The sequence below is a fragment of the Miniopterus natalensis genome, chromosome 3 (assembly GCF_054644295.1).
Source record: "Miniopterus natalensis isolate mMinNat1 chromosome 3, mMinNat1.hap1, whole genome shotgun sequence".
Lineage (NCBI taxonomy): Eukaryota > Metazoa > Chordata > Mammalia > Chiroptera > Miniopteridae > Miniopterus > Miniopterus natalensis.
The window spans coordinates 28227402-28246733 of record NC_142083.1 but is presented as its reverse complement, the minus strand read 5'-3'; the positions used below and the strand labels follow the sequence as shown (position 1 = coordinate 28246733).

Genomic DNA, 19332 nt, shown 5'->3' with positions numbered 1-19332 from the left:
TTATGAAGTCTTGTTAAGATTTTATTGAACTTCTTAGACCTGTGAGTTTATATTTTTTAATCAAATTTGGAAGTTTTGGCCGCCGTTTCTTCAGATTTCTTATTTGACCCAATGTCTGTTTCCCTCTCCCTTTTCTCCTGGGCTCTAGCCACACTTAGTTTGCCCACTTGATATTGTCTCCACAGGTCCCTAAACTTGGTCTTTCTTTCATTCTAGTTCTCTCAGTGCTTTAGTTTGGATCAGTTCTGTTGCCCTGTTGCAATGTGTACTGACATGACATTCTGCCTTCTCTGCTGTTAAGCTTGTATAGTGAATTTTTAATTTCAGAAATAATATTTTTTTAGTTCTAAAATTATGTTTGGTTCTTTTTTATTAAGGTTTTATTTCCCATTATGTTCATATTTCATTTAACTCCTTAACCATATTCTTAATAGCACTACTATATATAGATAATTTCAAAGTGTTTCCAAAGTGTTAAACCAACTAACACTCTTAGTAGTGGTATATGAGAATTTCCATTGGTCTATGTTTTCAGCATATATTTCCAAAGTTTTTAATATCTTCATTCTAGAAGGTGTGTAATATATCTTCTGTGGTTCTAATTTGCTTCTCCCCAATTATCAAGGGAGTTGAGCATCTCTTCACATGTTTATTGGCCATCCGGACTTCCTTTTGTAAAGTGACTGTTCAAGTGTTTTCCTTATTTATCTATTGTATAGTCTGTTTACTATTCATTTGCAGGAATTATTTATAATTCTGGATAGTAGTTCTTTGTGGTTTACATTTGCTAATAGCTTTTTCTTGTCTTTTTACTTTTTAATGGTGTCTTGATGAAGAAAACTTTTAAACTTTAATATGGTCTAATCTATTGTCTTTTTATTATGCTTTAATAATTTTAGATCCTAATTTTTAGAAATCTCTCTCTGTTTGTAATCATGAAGATATTCTGGTGTATTATCTTCCAAAAGACTTTATAGTTTTGTCTATTAGATGTATATTCTACCTGGAACTGATTTTTGTGCATGTAATAAGGGTTAAAGACCCAATTTTGTTTTTATATGTAAGTCCAACTACCCAGCATCGTCACTGACAAGATTCCTTGGGCATAAGTGGTGTGTGTGAGCTCTGTTCTTCCCATGGGCCTCCCTGTCCATCTCTGTGCACGTCCACGCTTTGCATGGAAAGACCTTCTGTCTCAAGTGCAGGATGTTTGGGTAACTTTTGACCCTTTGCATTTCTTAAGTTTTAGAATTAGCTGGTTGAAATTTTGTTTGAGATTACATTGGTTGGTTTGAGAAGAACTGACATATAGGTAATATTGAGTCTTACAAACAGTGGATAGGATATCTCTGTTCACTTGTTAGGTCTCCTCTAATGTTCATCATTGTAGTTTTTGTCACTTTCTCCATAGGTTTTATGCATATTTTGTTATATTTATTCCTAGGTTTTTCTTATTTTGTGATGACATTTCTAAAAGATACTTTTAAAATTTATTTGATTTCTTTTTCTAATTAGTTGTTGCTGTTATATGGAAATCCAGTTGAGTTTTGTATGTTTTATACCAGCAAACTTGTGAAACTCTTAACTAATTTTAATAATTTACCTGCAGTTATTTTAGCTTTCCTAGGCACATAGTCGTGTTTCCTGTGAGTAATGGATTATTTTGTTTTCTTTTCTATTCCTTTACTCTGGGTTTTCACTTTATTTTTTTTCTTTTTATTTTCCTTTGGTTTTTGCTTTTCCATGCTGGCTAGTAATTCTAGTACAATATCGATTAGACATGGTATTAGAGTGGGCTCTTTTGTTTTAGATAATAAATAAAAGGAGAGCTTTCACCATTTCTCCACTAAATTTGTGGTAGGTTTTTTGGTAGATGGCCTTTATCAGCTTAAAGAGGTTCCTTCCTATTGTTGATTTGCTAAGAATTTTTCATCATGAATGAATGAATTTTATCAGATACTTTTCTGCAACTATTGACATGACCATATGATTTTTCTTCTTTATTATTAACATGGTTAATCACAATAGTTTGCTAATGTAAAAAGTACCTTAAATTTCTGGGATAAATGATGGGTTTCCTTTATAGATATATTGTTGTATTTTAGTAATGATGGGTTTTCCCTTACAGATACATTGTAAAGGAAAATTTAGTAATGATGGGTTTTCCTTTACAGATATATTATTGTATTTTGTTTGTTAATATTTTGTTTTGTATTTTATAGTCTAGTACACCATTTAATGCCTAACTCTGGGTAATTATTTAAATTTTGTGTTCCTCAATTTCCTCATTTGTGAAATGGGGTAATACTAGTGCCTTTGTTATAGGTTGTTGTGATGGTTAAATGGTAAGTTCTAGGACAGTATCTGACACATAGTAAGCATGATATAATTGTTTGTGTGGTAGGCCACTCCAATAGCTTCCCATCCCTCAGTGACCTTGCTAGCTACATCACAAGATCAGGAAGCCCGTTTCTCTTCTGTTGAAGAGACCTCTGCTTGACCCCAGTTGGACTTCTTGTGAATGAGAAATAACTTGTTGTGTCCAGCTGCTGAGATTTGGGAGGCTTTCCACTACAGTTGGTAGTTATTTTCCTTAAATCATAGGACTATGCAGGCTTTCCATTTCTTCTTCTGTTAGTTTTCATAAGTTACACATCTCTAGGAATTTGTTCGATTGTTTCAAAATTTTTCGCATAACACCCAATCTTTTAATATCATTTTAATAGTTTCAGCATTTGAAGTTGTGTCCCTGTGGCAGAGATGTAGGGGTAGTTGTGTCCTTTCAAGTAAGTCCTTGCCATGAATGTAAGAGATGACCACCAGCTGCTTGTGGCCTCAGGCTCTGCCCCAGCTTTCATCTGTGGGCCCTAGCCAGTGACTGAGCAGGTGGGGCACCAGGACCTGACCCTCCTGCCACGGGGATTGCCTCAAACTGGCTGTCTTGGTTCACAAGACTTTGTCGAGTCTGCATCATGGTCTGGAGGGCTCCCTGCTCCTACATCCTTCCAGTAACATGCTAACTGCTCAGCATCAGCTTCCTGGGCCCAACTCCCACTCCCCTCCATCATCTGTCTCATCTCTTCATTAATCTCCCAGAAGTTTGTTGAGCTGACCAGTCCTGTCAAAGGACCAGCCTTGGTCTTCATTTCCTTCTCTTCCTTTTTAATTTCTGCTGTTCCTTTCCTTTTTAGTCATGCTGAAATTAATGATACATTTGGCTTAAAAATACTATTTTATCAATTTTCCCGTTCTGTGTTTCTCTTGCTTTATCCTCTAACAGAATTGATACATTTTCATTTAAATCTGCCATGTCATTCTATGCTGTTCAGTGTCTCCTGTCATTTTTTTTCCCTCCCCACTATTGCTGTTTTTGGATTTTTTATCATTTTGCATTTCACCTCTACTAGTTTGGAAGCCATGCACTCTGTTCCTGGTGTATTCTTACACATTCATATTTATTTAATCAGCCCTTCCATCCGCCTCTGATATCATATAGCAACCATGAGCATGTAACCCCCATGCACCCCTTCTGGCTCACGTGTGATGATGCTTTTCATTCATTTTAATGAAATAGTTAATCCCACAGAAAGTCATACTTAGTCACTATGTATTTGTAGTTATTTATTTTCTTCTCTTTCCTTTCTCAAATCTCACTCTTTCTATTTGTGATCACTGTCCTTCTGCATTTAGAATTTCTATTCATGTCTACTGGTGGAACGTCCCCTGTTATAGTCTAAAAATGCCTTTATTTTATCTTTATTTTTGAAAACTGTTCTCTGGCTGGGATTTCAGGTTGCAGTTATTTGATGACGGTGTTCTTGTTGGGGTTGCTGTGCTGTAATGTAGTTTGTGTCCTGTCCCGCTGGATCTGGACCCCCCAGGGCTGCACAAGAACTCGACTAGACCTCAGACATAGCAGGTGGTCAGTCCACCTGCTTCTCATGGGGTCAGTTCAGTAGCTGCCTAAGTGAGGAGGTGAAAGACTCTCTCTTGGGTGAGGGGACAGGAGGCTCTCTGCCCTGGGAGCTATGGCTCTGTACTCCCTCCCCTGGCCCCTCCCAGGTCCTGTTCCATGTTAGATGTTGGTGCCCATGTGACTGCCGGTCCAGACAGTACACTTTGAGGACAAGAGATCCACCATTTAACACTTTATTTATCACTTTTGACACACAATGTTAACAACAGCGAACACATAAGGAGTAATGTGCAGACAGACATGAGCTGTTTCACTAAAGGTTTGCAGGCCAGGCTTTGACAGTGACCCGACAGGTGACTCCGAGCCTCACACTCCGAGGGAGGGAGGAGAGCAGGGCCCCCCGACCCCACGGATGTTCCTGTTGAGTCCAGCTTAGACTTTCTGAGTCAGAACACCCATGACATTGACGTTACTGTACCTATCACTCTGGTAAAGTGATACACTCAGTACTCCCTAACATTAATAAGATGGTGTAAAAATATATTGCATGTATATATAAATTTTATTTCCCTTTCCTGAAAAAACTTAGTACAAACTAGTAGTATATGATCCCTTTCAAGTTTCTTTTAAGTTGTGCAGGTTTCCTTTGTTTGGCTTGGTTTGGTTTTTCAAAAGTCTAAAGGAAGAGAGTTAACTAGAGCATCTCCAAGCACAGTGACCACTGCCAGGCACACCACCACCTGGGCCATGCTCTCCACATGCCCACAGACAAAAACCAGGCCCCTGAACCACCAGATTTCCTGAAGTGTTCAGTGGTAAATCAGTGGAAGGAAACTGTTCAGGGTCAGTGTTTTAAGGACATTCTAACCTATTAATAATTTCACAGTACAGCTAAATTGTCAACCTGTACTGTATTGAACAGGTGACAACAGGGTGCCCCTATGTGTTGTGTGCTGCAGGACAGGGAGGTACCCAGCTTGTGTATAAATACCTAGGAGCACATGAGCCCCAGTGGATCCTCTAGGGCTCCCCCAGCAAAGGCCAGATGGCGAATATTTTAGGTTTCATGGGTCAGGGCGTCAACTCCCCAAATGCCAATGTCACTGCAAAAGCAGCCACAGACAGTACATAAGCACACGGGCATGGCCTGTGCCGTTAAAACTTTATTCACAGAAACAGGCGATTGTACTGGCCCAAGGTGTTGGGTTGGTGAGCCTCTGCCTGCTGCCACAGTCTCTTTGTCCATTGAGCGGATCCAACAGCCACTGTGGCCTGCCCGGAGCTCTCAGCCCACGGGACATGGAGCGAGTAGTACAGGCTGGCAGCGAGTGGGTGCCAGTGGAACGCCTCCGCGGACCTTTTCCTGGCAGATCAGCGTCTGCTATAATTTTCATCTGTCTCAAAACTCAAGCCAGAGAATATTAAAGGTTTAAAAATATCCCAGTATAAATATATATCTTACTATAATATTTTAAAATTATGAAATTTGAACTTCGATTTTGGTAAAGCTAACTCTGTTCCTGACCATGGCCTAGTTGTGTTAAATAGAAATAAATAAGTCTTCTGGTATGATCAGTGTTCTCAAATGCATTCCTTCTACTGTTCTTTCCTGATGTTCAGACACTGTCATCATTGTCCTTCCCCAGGACCCTCCCTGTCTCCTGGGTGTCCTCCCCAGAACCCCTCCGGCCCCCCGGGTGTCCTCCCCAGAACCCGTCCTGTCCCCCGGGTGTCCTCCCCTGGAACCTGTCCTGTCCCCCGGGTGTCCTCCCTCAGATCACGTCCTGTCTCCCGGGTGTCCTCCCCGGAACCCGCCCTGTCTCCCGGGTGTCCTCCCTCAGATCACATCCTGTCTCCCGGGTGTCCTCCCCGGAACCCGCCCTGTCTCCCGGGTGTCCTCCCTCAGATCACATCCTGTCTCCCGGGTGTCCTCCCTGGAACCCGTCCTGTCTCCCAGGTGTCCTCCCCGAACCCGCCCTGTCTCCTTGGTGTCCTCCCTGGAACCCGTCCTGTCCCCCGGGTGTCCTCCCCGGAACCCGCCCTGTCTCCTGGGGTGCCTGCTGTGCAGTTTCTTTTGTTCACAGATAGACATTGAACTTGTATTGAACTGGTTAGTAGAAGCTGACTGGCATTGCAGAAAAACGTGCAGCACAGACACACACTGCCTATGTGTTCACAATATTCAGAACCTGATGGAGGGACATGCACGGGTGTGTCTGTTTTGTGCAGTGAAGTTGGGTCCAAGCTAATGTGAGTCTGGAGGCTGCACACAGACGCAATGGTGCACTCACCAGGTGACTATAAAGGGACAGCATGGCGAATACTTAGTCTCAAACCTACCCCTTGTTTCTCCTCCTCTGACAGAGGGGAGGGTGGGTTTTCAAAGCTATACTTTGACTAGAGAACGATGTGCCTGACGAAGCCTGGGGACGGGCAGGGGACGCAGGGAGGCCACAGTGCCTGTGTGGCCAGCAGGACCGCAGTGCCATAGACCTGCTCCCGGCCCTGGGGGGTAGGGAATCAGGCCCAGGGTATGGGTTCTCCCGTGAGCTGGGCTGGGCTGGGCTGGGGAGGGCCGCCCAGGGGGAGCAGCTGTGTGCACTTGATTTCATTCATAAAACCCCAAAAGCTGCTGCTCTCAGGGTCAGCAGAGCATTTTGAAATTTCCCTCAGAAGTGACCAATAGTTTATCAAGTAGCTCACCTCCACCAGCCTGAGGTGGGTGGTAGTGCTGCTCCGCAGGCCGGGGCTGCTTTGAGGGTAGGTGGGGGGGGCTCCAGTTCTGAGGCAGGCGCCGTGGGAGAAAGCTGCTAACTGCGGGTGCTGCGGCAGCGTCCCCGAGGACAGGCATTCATGTTCCTTTCGCTCAGACCCCACTTTCCCAGTGTGCTCCTGGAAGGCTGGCCCTCAACTGGGGTTAGAACCTTCGGGTGGAGGCCATTCTTGCCTGAAGACAACACTCTGTGACAGGAGATCACATCCTGGTGCTGGCACCTCTCTCCAGGGTCCAGCAGGCAAGGAAGGGCTGAGAAAGGCCTGCATCCATAGCAGGCCCAGGTGACATCTGTCTCTCTATGGGTTGTGGCATGGGGAGCCCTCGCCAGCAGGCACCCTGTAGTGGCCGAGGTCCTGCTGGATTCCAGTGTCTGTGATGATGGAGTCTGGGCTGCTCGCGGGCAGGAGAAAAGCGGCCTCAGACCAGGAGACCACAGCCTCTGGTGGTGGATGCTTCTCCACGTGGGGTCTCCAGGCCTGCGGAGGAGCCCTGTCTCTGCCACTGAAGAAAACCCTGCCGGCACTGGAACACTAGGGCTGTGGTTTGTGATCAGCTTATTGTCAAGAAACACTTTGCATGTCTTCAGACGCGTTTTCCACAGGTTACTCTTGCCTTTGCGTTTTACTCAAAGATCCAGCCTGGGGGAGGAGAGGGAGGCACAGGGTGGGAGCCTCACATCCTGGCTGCCTTTGATCCTCAGTTTCCCCACTGTGGAGTAGCCCAGCTAGGCAGCTTAGGATCCCCAAGTTAGAAACTTTCAAGACAATAGTGAGATTAGCCCTAAAAGCCTGAGCTCCATCACCTCCTGGGTTTTAATGCCACACGCTGAACTCCCATAACCTCAGAATGAAGCTGCCTACAGAGGCCACCTACATCCGTGAGTCGAGGCCACCCTGGGTTGCAAGGGGAGGCCGGTGTTTGAGGGGCCTGTTGGAGAAACAGTCACTTCAGAGGAGCCATATCCACTGGGAGCGCTGGCCCTGAGCTGGTGGGTGGGGGCCTTCCCCAGCCCAAGAGGCGACCAGCTCCTGTGCCATGGCAGTGTTGGTCCATGTTTCGGCCGCCCATGCTAGGTCAGGCTATGTGTCAGGGAGGGGGCAGAGCAGATAGTGGATGTGGCAGCTGGGCTCCAGGAAGCATTTTCCTGAGACTGCCGTGGACTTTTCCCAGGATCAGCTCCAAGACCATATGATCCAGCAGGTCACACACCAGACTCTGGCTGTATTTATGCAAAAGTGTTGCCTTGTGGCCTCTGTGAGAGTGCCCCCCTCCCCTCCAACCCCAGCATATGCAGTGGTTGTGTGGTTTCCTGTACTCTGGGGTTGGGAGAGTCCAGAGAGGCGAGAATTAACTGTAGAGGCTAGAACCGCAGAGATTTGTGCTGTACTGTGAGCAAAGGGAGTAGCCACATCGACCGTAGCCTCGAAGCCCTGATTTCAGAGCAGGGATGGGCAGAAGATGCCCCGCCACACGCCTGCCTGCAGGGGAGCCTCGGGGCCCACAGTCTTGTGACCTGGAGACGCGGGGACAGCAAAGAGAGAGTCACAGAAACAGGATACTCTGAATCTTCCCTGATCCGTTCTGACAATCAACACACAGTCACTGTTTCTTCTTCTTTCTAATTTTCTTTAAAAAGCAAAGTGAAATGGCCTGTCCTTGGTTTCCATTTAAAAGCTTCTAACTTCACACTTCAAATCACGTTCCTTTGGTCTACTGAGGAGCATTCTCTCACTGGCTCACCTGTCGCACATCAGCCTCCGCTGACATGAGCGCCCTTGGCACAGACCTGGTCCGTAGGCATGTGTGTAAGCATCTGTGTGTCAGTGGATGTGTGTGTGCATGAGCATGTGTAAGCATGTGTCGTGAGTGCACGAGTATGAGTGCATGAGCGTGTATGTGTGTGCAAGCGTGCACCCATGTCTCGCACACCTGAAGAGAGCCCTTGCAGACATTGCTGTGTCCTGTTTGAGGTTCACTTCATCTCACTGGTGCTGCTGGTTAGTGCATTAGTGCATGTTGCCCTCGTGGCTCCTGGGAGGGTCTGCTGGTCAGGAAGTCAGCACCGCCTCTGACAGGGTCTGTCCCACGCGCTCCTGTAAAACAACCGCTTTTGCCTGCAAACCAGGTGGCCTCTGTGGTCTGGATCCAGGAAACACTTTGGAAAGGACCATTTGTTGACTTCCCAACATGGGACAAGGCAGGTGCATTAGAGAAAGGTCAGTGAGTTCAGGGGCTACACCTGGGGTAGGAGAGGAGCATGCTGGGGCCCCTGGCAGGAGGGAGGCCTGGGAGTCACCACAGCCACTCTGCCCCAGCATCTGAGTTCTGCCCCAGTGAGCCCAGGAATGTAAAGAAGAGTGAGGTGATGTGGGGCCAGCAACAGAGGAAGGCCCTGTCCCCGGGATTGGCTACTTGCCCCCCTGCACCTTCTGGTCGTAGGTGCCTGCGTGCTTGTAGCCTGGCACGTAGCCCGACTCGTCCACCAGGTCCACGCGGCCGGCCTTGCCCTTGCCCCTGCCGGACGGGTCAAAGCGCTCCTTGTGGGAGCCTGTGAACTTGGTCGTGTCCGTGAGCCGCGACACAGTGGGCGAGGAGATGGCTTTCTGTAGGAGAGCAGGGAGATGGGTTAACTGCAGTCGAACCACAGGAGAAAGAATGGGTGTGTCAAGGGGAACCAGAGGTGGGAGATTCCAACAAAGGGGCTGAGCCTGTGCACAAGGGACAATAAAGGCTCCTGGAATCCATTCTGGGCTCTGGGCCCAGGGAGATGGCCTGGGTCAGCCCACTCCCGGGGGATTAAGGCTTCCACCCCATCTTTAGGTCACTGCCATCTGTCCCCTAGACCTCATGGACCCTGCTTCCCAAGGGACCCGCCCACCTGCCGTGCTCACCGTCACTCCTGAGATGATGGGGGCCTTGCCCTCTATAAGCCTATGCACCTCTCGCACAGCCTCCTCGCTGCTCTTGTCCTTGAATCTTTTCTTGGAGAGCTCCTCCAATGCCTCCTTGAACTGCTCAAACGTGATGGTCCGGCAGGACTTCCCCCTGCAGGAAGAGAGGACTCAGGGGCACTGGCCACTTGCCTCACTGGGCTGGGACCTAGGGACCCAGTGACATTGAGGAACCCTAATCCTGCCTGGGGACCCACTGACATTGGGGGACCCAGCCCTGCCCAGGGACCTGCTGACCACAGCCTTGCCCCGGGGACCCCCACCCCGCCTCTCTCCCACACCAGAAAGCAAGTCTAACATTAAAACACAGAACATGCCCCTCCCCTTGCAGTGTTTACACCAAACAGTCAGTCACCATTGGCAACAGCAGCAAATATAAATTGTCTTGGAAAAAAGCTTAAAGGAAGCACATCCTTTATGAACAACTGGACATTAAAACAAAGCCGTTGTCTGGCTCTAAATGGGGCATGTGTGTGGCCTCCACTCAGGGAAGGACTTTCAAAGAAAAGTTAGGATGAGCAGCCCGTCAAATCTGAACCAAAGATGGTCCTGCCAGGGGCCACCACAGGCAGTCTGTGTGTCACGGTTACCACATAGGGACAAGAGGGGTGCACCTCCCAGGACACCCGATAACGTGGGCCCAGAGCCTACACGTCAGGCCCACCCCGTGGGACGCCCGCTGCCCCTGCCCAAGGGCTGCATGGGCCTGACCAGGGCTGGTCCAGATGAGCAGCACGGGGCCGCGGGGCCGCCTGCAGCGCTTCATCCGCATGCCTCCTGTGGCAGCAGAGTGCCCCCGGGGAGGCCAGTCATGCAATTTCAAAACACTCTAAACTGGCTTTTCACCTTTTATAATGTTAACTAAAAAAACATTTTTGCCATTTTGACTGGATCTTCCCCGATTCAAAATGGCAAAAATGTTTCCCACAAAAGAGCCAAGGCTATGCCACGCAGCAAGGATCATCTTTCCAACAGCTGGACAGCCACAGGTAAAGTAATGAGCTTCAATCTGGGCCTTGCACCATATACAGAAGTTAATTCAAAGTGAATCAGTCCTAAGTTTATTATGAAACCTAAAACTATAAAACTTCTGGAAGAACATCTAAGAGAATACTTAAGACCTTAAGTTAGATAAAGTTGTCTTAGGAATTACACGGAAAACAGTCCATTAAAAAGAAGGATGACTTGGACTTCACCAAACTTTTTAAAACCATTTTCTTCAAAAGACACTGTAATGAGGAGACAAGCCACAGACTGGGAGAAAATACTTGTAAAACATGTCTGATAAAGGACTGTATTGAAAATACTATATGAAGAACTCTTAAAACTCAAGGAGAAGAAGAAAAACTCCAATGTGAGAAATTGGGCATAATATTTGAACCAGACACATGACCAAAGATCTGAGGTTGGCAAACGAGCACATGGAGAGAGACTGCACGTGTCCGTTCCCAGGGAGACGCCGCCCATCCACAGGATGGCCCAGGTGACTAGATGAACATGACGACATCCCCAGTGCTGGGAAGCTGCAGGGCTGCTGGGGCTCAGACGCAGCCCGTGGGGACACAGTGTGGCGTCCTCTACGGAAAGCTGTTTGGCAGTTCCGTAAAGGTCACCTATGACACGACCTCGAGACCCCACTCCTGGGTTCGCACTCAAGAGAAATGAAAACTTGAGCTCACACGTTATCGCAGCTCTACTCACAGTTCTACCATCACCAAGACCCAGAAATGGCCCAAGTCCTTCAGCGGTGGATAGACAAACATGCCTTGGCACATCCCTAGGAAGCGCACGGATTCCCTCCCATGTTACACGTGTGTCTGAAGACCAGGGATGCTGACTGAGGCGCCCAACCTCACCCCTCAGGGAGGCCATTGGGAAGGAGGGATGGGGAGCGGGCCCTCTGGGCACATTCAGAGCCATCCATCCATCCTGAGGGTGCTTGTGTGAATGAGGATCACAGGGCAGGGGCTGGGTAACGTGCTGGATTAGGGTTTCATTAGCCTCGTGTTTGGTGGTGGGTTCTGCCCCTCAGTGCTCTCAGACTCAACACCCACAAGTGTGTTGAGGTCCACGGGCACTGAGGGCCATTCCAGGAAGCTGCCCTCGGCTTGGCGTGCCTGGAATGGTGTAAACACAGTCTCTTTTCTTACTCTCCACCCTGCTGGGTGGGTAACCTCTGGGGCCCAGAGGAGGCCTGTTTGTCCTGGGCTGTCACAGGCACTCCTGTCTCCTATTCATGGCCAGCCTGGGCTGGCATGTGGACACCAGGCCTGATGGCTGGCCCAGTGACCAACCACTAGAGCACACAGCCCTCTGGGCACTGCGGCACCAGGCGCCACCAGTGTGAGTCACTAAGGCCCGGGGTGGGGGGATGGCCCATAGGGACTCCCGTCAAAGGGCACATTCAGATTGGGGTGGGTGCACAGGCCCAGGGCCCTGACTTGCCCGCTCTACCTGGCTGGGCCAGGTGTCCCCACTGTGACCAATGGGTGGGTCTCAGAGCCCTCCCCAGGGAACCTGGTGCCCTGCTGCTGAGAGAGTCCCCAGGGAGTTCTAGAGTGACAATGCCAGTCTCTTCCCAGAGACACGATCACATTACGCTGCTCTCCACACATAGAGCGAGCCTGTTATCAAGAGTGCACACAACAGTGGTGTCCCCACACCGAGCCCCTCCTCTCCCCACCAGCGCTCTGCTCAGAAGGCTGTTGTTCTGCTGGAAAGCCAGACACAAGGCCCCTGCATCCCCTGGGCCTCCAGGCCCAACTAAGGGCAGGCAGGGAAGGGGCTGGGCTGGCTGCTCCTGAAGGTCACCCAGGGACACTAGGGGCCAGTCCAGCCCTCCAAGGACAGGCTCAGACCTGTGTGTCTCCCAGGCCAACACCACAAAGGCTCCCAGGCTTCTGCCAATGCATCTCAGGATGGATCACCATGATCTCCCAGTCCCCTCCTTGCCAGCACCTTCGTGAATCAGAGTGAACTGCACACTCCCAGGGGCCCCTCTCTGAGAGGCAGTGTCCAGCCTACTGGGTCCACTGGGGGTGAAGGGGTGAGGGGTGTCAGAGAAAGTGCTGGCTCTGCCAGACTCCCTTGACCAGCTGTAACTGGGACCTGGTGACCGGTCGGAGAGCAGCCTGGCTGGCCAGGATGCCACTGTGGGCAGAAAGTGGGGATGTTGAGGGACAGACCTAAGGCACTGATGAGGGTCAGAGAGCCAGGAGCCTCCATGACATTCCCACCGTCCCCTGGGCCAGTGGGATGTGGGGGCTCCTGGAAGAGCTGTGTCTGGTGGGGACACGCCTCTGGGGGAGCCCTGCCTGGAGGATCTCTTGCTGTGCTCTGGTCAGGTTCTCCTGGCAGACACTCACCCTCATCCCTGCCCAGAGCCACCCCTCCGCTCACCAGCCCTGCCTGCCTGGGCCCAGCAGGTGCAGAGCTGGGAGTGTGGACCCAGCTGCGGTGGATGAGACATGCTGACAGCCACTCAGATTGTAGATCTGGTTGCAGATGGACCAACCTGCCTGAAGGGACAGCTGTGATCCTCCCCCCACCCCTAACCACCACCACATTCAGTTACTGCCCTTAAGTAGGGGAAAAAATACCCTTAACGATCTTCCCAACTCTAACTTCGAGTTTGCCTGGTGCAAGCCTGAGGTGGCTTGGACATGCAGATGGGCTCCTGGGGCTAGACTTACCCTGGGAGGGGCAGGGTCTGAAAGGCTCTGGGTGGAAGCCACGGGACACCCTGCACTTCCACCAGTGGTCACAAGGGGGCCCCACAGAGAAGCTCTCCCCACCACAGCCACCTTGACTAAGAGACCCCGAGGCGAAGCTGAGAGCACAGCAGGGGACTGAGTGCACAACTCAAATGCCCCAAACTTACCACCAGCCTGAAGGGAGGGGCTGGAGCCCTTCCCTCCAGGAGCATGGCCATGTCAGCCCCCTGTGACACCCCCACCCCACAGATGCACTTTGCTGGGGCTCCTACTACGGGGTCAGCCTGCTCCAGATGCTGGACACCACTGGACAGCACTGGGCTCCAGGCCTGTGCTTCTATGCTGAGCTTCTGTGGCACACACACATCCATGCCTCAGGAGCCCCTGCTTCTGATAATTCCCATGTGTCCTGGCTTTGACTGTAGCATGTGTGGCAAGAATGGAGCAACTTTCCAAGTCTTCAGTGACAGGGAGCCCCGCCCACCTGCTTCCTCCTAACCTGGGACCCAGATGCCAAACACAAACACATGGGCTGAGCTGTCTCCCTGCACCAGTGTCACAGGAAACAGGTTTTCTCTGCAAGCACACAGCAGCTACCAGACAGGTGTGTGGGTGGGGGGGTGGGGTCAGGAGAGGCTGCAGCAGAGATCCCTGCCCTCCTCTGCCCCCTTGGTCTGTCCTCTCCACTTGCAGGGTGGGAACCCCAGTGCTTGACCCCACACATGCAGACACACGCAGGCAGGATAGAAAGGGATGTTGCTGTCCACAGCCCCCGAAATTGGACTGTCAGGGTGACAGTCCTATTTGTGCATATGAGGTCCTGATTAATTAATATTTCAGACTGACCATCATCTGTCCTTTGGGGCGTGGAGGATGCCGGAGTCTTTGTCTAGGTAACAATAGTCTTCAATCTAGACCTGGTATAGAGCTGCAAGAAATTTGTTTAAAATTTAACACATAGTAACATCAAAACAAACAGGCACTGCCATGGCGACAGGACCTAAACAAAGGCTGCAGATACCCTGGCTGGCGTCACCGCCTAGAGCCCTGGCAACCGCCCCCAAACAGAAAGAGCTACTCTTCTCCACCAAGTCAGCAACTTTGAGGTTCCACACCCATCCCGCAGGATCCTGTGGCCCTACCCAGGGCACTGTCCACCTCTCCCATCCCAGGGACAAGGGCATGAATCCCACCTACTGTAACCCCATGGTATCCAGCAAGCCACCGGGGGGGGGGGGGTGCCTGTTCCCTTCTAGGGGCCCTGCAGCCACCACAGGCTGGTCTTTACTGTGTAAAGACCACAACCCCTCACTGGCTGGGGCCACAGCACCCATTCTCCCATTCCATGTCCCCCAACAGTGAGATGAGGCAGAGATACCAGGGGACCTCGAACAGCCCTGGGCTCTGCAATAGGGAGCCCTCCATGCCCAGGAGCTGAAGGCCATACCTCAGCCCCTAAGGGTCCAAGCAGCTGATACCCTGCCTCCCAGGACAGGTACAGGGAGCAAATGGAGTCCTTCCTGGTGCCCACTCACTCCTGTGAAGCCAGCACCCGCCATGTGGGTGGTAGGGCGTACATGCCTCCTGCACACAGGGTCTCCAGTCTTATCCAGGGCACTTGTCCTCTAAATGAGCCACCGCCACGCTTGCCACCTCCCCCTCTGCAAGGGTATAGGCAGCCTGAGTTCTACCCATGCACACATGCATGTATTGTGCATGCGCACTGTGAGCTCGTGGGCACATGTGCATACATGTGTACAGGCATGCCTGTGTATATGTGTATGGGCTGTGAGCTCCTGTGTGGACATGTGTGGACATGTCTGCATGCAATAGTTTAAAGGCAACTTACTAAAGAAGGAATTAAGATCGTGGGAAAGAAAATTGCCCCCATCTGCCCCAACACTTTGTGTGTCTGGGCCAGTGCAGAGGGTATGGGAACCTATGGCACCCCCTGGTGGGGTGACCTGCCCCTGGACACGCCACTTAGCTCACCTCCATCCCAGCCCTTCTGCAACATCCCCAATAGACACAGCTCTTGGGTTCCTTTACTCCTGGGTCTGTCCCGCTTTCTCTCCTGGACACAATGGGTTTACAAAGGCCAGTGCTAAAGGCTGGAGAACCTGCCCAGAAAGCTGAACAGAAGGCCCATGCTGGGCCTCATCTCAGTCCCTGTTCCCAGCTCCTCCTCACCTGCACCCCACCTCCTGCTTTTCCTTACCTGCACTCACCCCTTTCTTCAAGTCCTGGCCCACATTCTCCTCTGACTCCCCAAGGCCCCTTCCCAAGGCCCAGGCTCACAGGAAATGGAGGGTCCACCAGGGTCCCATATCCTGTGCTATTGTGTCCTTGGGGCTCTGGCCCAACTGCAGTAAATCTGAAATGGTTCCACCTCTTCAGGTGAGTCGAGTCCCCTCTACTTGGCAAGTGCCTATCTCTTGTGCCCCATGACTAGATCCCGACGGTTGGCCCTCAGGGGCCACTTGTGAGGCCACCTCCACCCTACCCCAGCCAGGCCACCCCGTGCAACCGCCCACTCAGTGGCAATGAGCCAACCCCGGGAGAGCTGGCTGTTAGGCTGCCTCCGGCGGCCGTTAGGATGGCAGGCAGGCTGAGGAGTTGGGAGACCTCACCGTCATGAAGATACACCAAACGTTTCCACAAGCGAAGTGGTGACATGAAGTCACAGGCTCTGGAGGCACAAAGAAAAACTGTTCGCTGCCTCCTGCTCAGAAGAGGATGGGTGGAGAGGAGCCAGGCAGGCCATTAACAGGGAGGGAGCCGGGGCACATGAGATGAAAGGCGGCAAGGTCACAGCAACATACAGCTAAAGGATTACACCAACCACGATGGACACAGGCCAAAAATAAGCTGAAATAAAGCCATTTTCCAGCAACAAGTATGACCTGGATAGAGAGGGCTGGACATCTGGTGGCCTTGGGGACGCTGTAAATTTTCTCACGTGTGGTCACGGGTTGAGGAGGGCAGGAGAATATTTTCACACTCCAGAGACACCAGGGGAATGGGAAGGGTGTGTGTGTAACTTTTCCTGGGTAGGTGCAGGAGCACATGTGCACATGCGCATTCACACACGTGCAGCACCCGTGTCTTCACAGGTGCACAGGAACATACACTTGCATGCACACAGGTGTATTTGCACACAGAGGAAGCACACGAGCATAATGCTCACAGCCGCTGAGTCACAGGTGAAGACTCGGGTGCTAACTGCTCTGTTACCTACACTCTTTGTCATGTGTGATCATTCCCAAAGCACAGGGGAACCCCATGGAGGGGCAGCAGGCAGGGCAGGTGAGATGCAGGTCACACCATAGGGGCAGGCTTCACAGTGGCACCTCTCGGACTCACCCCACAGTGGGCCTGGAGCTCTGCCACCGAGACTCCTCCAAGCTCCCGAGGGCAGAGTAGTGTCCCCCTCCCTGGCTCCCAGCCTGCCCCAAGGCAGCTTGTTCTGGTTCCAATTCCTGGGCATGTGATTCTGGGAAGGGAAGGATCTTGAAGCATCACACTTCCTCACAGCCCGTTAAGACACAAAGCCCAGCAGCGGACCCTGGACGTGCGGCCTGGCTGAGCACAGGCCTCTGGGAAGCTGGCTCTGCCATGTGAGAGCCCCGGCTCACTTACTTGATTTTGCTGAACACGATGTCCACGTCGGTGACAGTCACGTTCTTCCCGTCGATCACCTGGCAGTCCTTGCACAGTTTCGACCAGTTCTTGCCATGCATCTCCTTCCCGGTGGCCCTGGTGTCCCCGTGCACCGCGAACCGCCGGAAGGCCTCCTCCAGAGCAGTGAGCTCCGGGGCCAAGGCGGCCGCCCCCTCGTTGGCACCTTCTGACTCCAGTGACAGCCTCTTAGCAGCCTTGTCCTTTGCAGGGTCTCCTGGGGACTTGGGGGGCGTCTTGTTGGCGGCTTTATTGGGCTTGGCCTTGCTGTCGGCCATGTTTCTGGTGGAGGAAGGAGAAAAGAAAGGGGTTATTCTGTTTCTGCAGGGCCTCTGTCCAGGAGCCAAGCTCTGGGCATGAGGGGGCAGAACCCCTGTCCAGGTGGCCACAGCAGGATGAATCTCTGCCTCTGTGAGGCACCTGATCCCCAAAGCTGGGCTGGGTCCCTGGGGGGCTCAGAAGATAGGAGCCCGTGCTGCCTCTAGCAGGTTTCAGGAGCACAGAACACCGATGCCTCCCCATTGCTGCAGCCATGCAGCCCCTACTGCATCATGGCTGGTGGCCAGGGCAAGACCCTGAGATGCCCAGGCCCAGAGTAAAACCCCCATGGGTCCCTCAGGAGTGGCTCATCTCTGTCTCTGCCTCACTGACAATGGACACTGCCGGGGGCTCAATGAAAGGACAGAACTCAGGACCCACTGGCGCACAACACAAAACCTGGTACCACGAATAGCAAGCTGGCTCACAACTCCACCATTCACTAAAAATCGCCTCCAAATTCACATCCTCAATACCCGTTAGAATGGAAGAAGATGGGTGATCGGGCCTTGTGGGGGGTCCTGGGGGGGCCTGCTGAACTCAAGATCCTACCAAGTCCCAGTAGGGAGAAGTCAAGTGCCCTTCACCATTGGACTGAAGTCCTCAGGGGCCGCATGGGCCGTGGCCCCGCCCTGTCCCCCCTCCTCTGTGATGGCGCAGAAAGTACACCCGATGCTGAGAGAACCCCGTACACCTGATGATGGAGCACAGCTGGCTCTGGGCACAAATGAGAGTTGGGGCCGCATGTCCGGCTTCCCACAGGGTTCAGGTGCGGGACAGGGAGTGGGATCTCTCCAAGGGCCCCACAACAAGCTGCTCAGGCACAGCACATCCCTCAGCCCACAAACTCGCGCTGGGCATGCGGTTTTAACAAGCTGGGAGATCAGCCTCCATAGTCAATTAAAAAGTGAGGGCTGAACAAGATGTGAGAAAGTTCTGTTGTCATAAGCTTTACTTTCCAGCTGGATTCAGGCAATAAACAAGTAAACAAACAGACAAATGGTATGACATCAGGTAATAAGAGGTGCACTGAGGAGAATAAGGCGGGTGAGACGGTGGCAGCGAGTGTGACTAGACGAATTGGAAGTGGCGTGGAGACTGGAGCCGCACGAAGGCTCCGGCATGTGGCTCCTACGCATGAAGCGTCTGCTACCAAGGCCGCCCTGAATCCACCAGACAGTTGAGGTTCCTCCCAGACTGAAAACCCCTCGTGGTGGCAAGCAGACAGAAGAGGGAAGGCCAGACAGGATGCAGTCAGGCTGGCCTTGGGTCTCCATCTGCCGCCCTGGGCACCAGTAGAAAAGGGACCGTGCTTTAAATGTTCTGAAGAAAAACCCTTCCAACCAGGGACTTGCACACCCACACCACGGCCCCCAGGGGTGAGGGGCCGAGGATGGCTGCAGACAGGTGAGCTCAGTGACCCTGCCACACTTGTCAAGCAGGCTGTTGATAGCAGACAGCATGGCAGGAATCCAGGGCTAACCCTGGAGAGGGTACAGGAGGCCTGGAGTAGGCAGGCAGCACTGGGAGGGGCACCTGGGGGGAGAGCTTGGGGGGAGCAGGCAGACAGCATCCTGAGGCCCTGCGTCACCAGGAGAGCTCTCCAGTTTCAACCCGCAGGGCGGCTGGCCCAGGACCTTTCTCCACCAGGCAGTGCGCAGCTTCAGCCTTTGACTTCCTCTCTAGCTGTGGCCCTGGGCGGCGTGCCCCTACTGCCAACACTGTTTCAGAGCTGTTTCTGAGTGTGTTGATGGGTTTTCACTTAGGAATCAGCTTGGAGTCTGTTCTCAGAGTCGATTCAAAGTGAGAGTAGACAGAAGGGCCCTGGAGTAATGACCGAGGTGGGCAGTGGGTGGAGCAGGGCACCTCCCACCCCCACTGCTCCCCCCCCCCCCCGTTAAGTCTGTGACCTCAAAGCTGCAGAGGTAAGATGCCCACAAGACCCAGAGCACAGCTCTCCGTTCTGGGTTTCCACTTTGC

At 51.8% G+C, this 19332-nt stretch overlaps 1 protein-coding gene across 1 annotated transcript; it reads right to left on the bottom strand.

Annotated features, from left to right (window-relative positions):
• Positions 1–8755: 8755 nt before the first annotated feature.
• TPPP (tubulin polymerization promoting protein) lies at positions 8756–17312 on the bottom strand. The gene is made up of 3 exons (XM_016212602.2): positions 16996–17312; positions 9584–9737; positions 8756–9295 (listed from the first exon to the last, which is right to left on the bottom strand). The coding sequence occupies exons 1-3, from the start codon at positions 17310–17312 to the stop codon at positions 9101–9103; spliced, it is 666 nt and encodes a 221-aa protein (XP_016068088.1). The 3' UTR covers positions 8756–9100.
• Positions 17313–19332: the final 2020 nt, after the last annotated feature.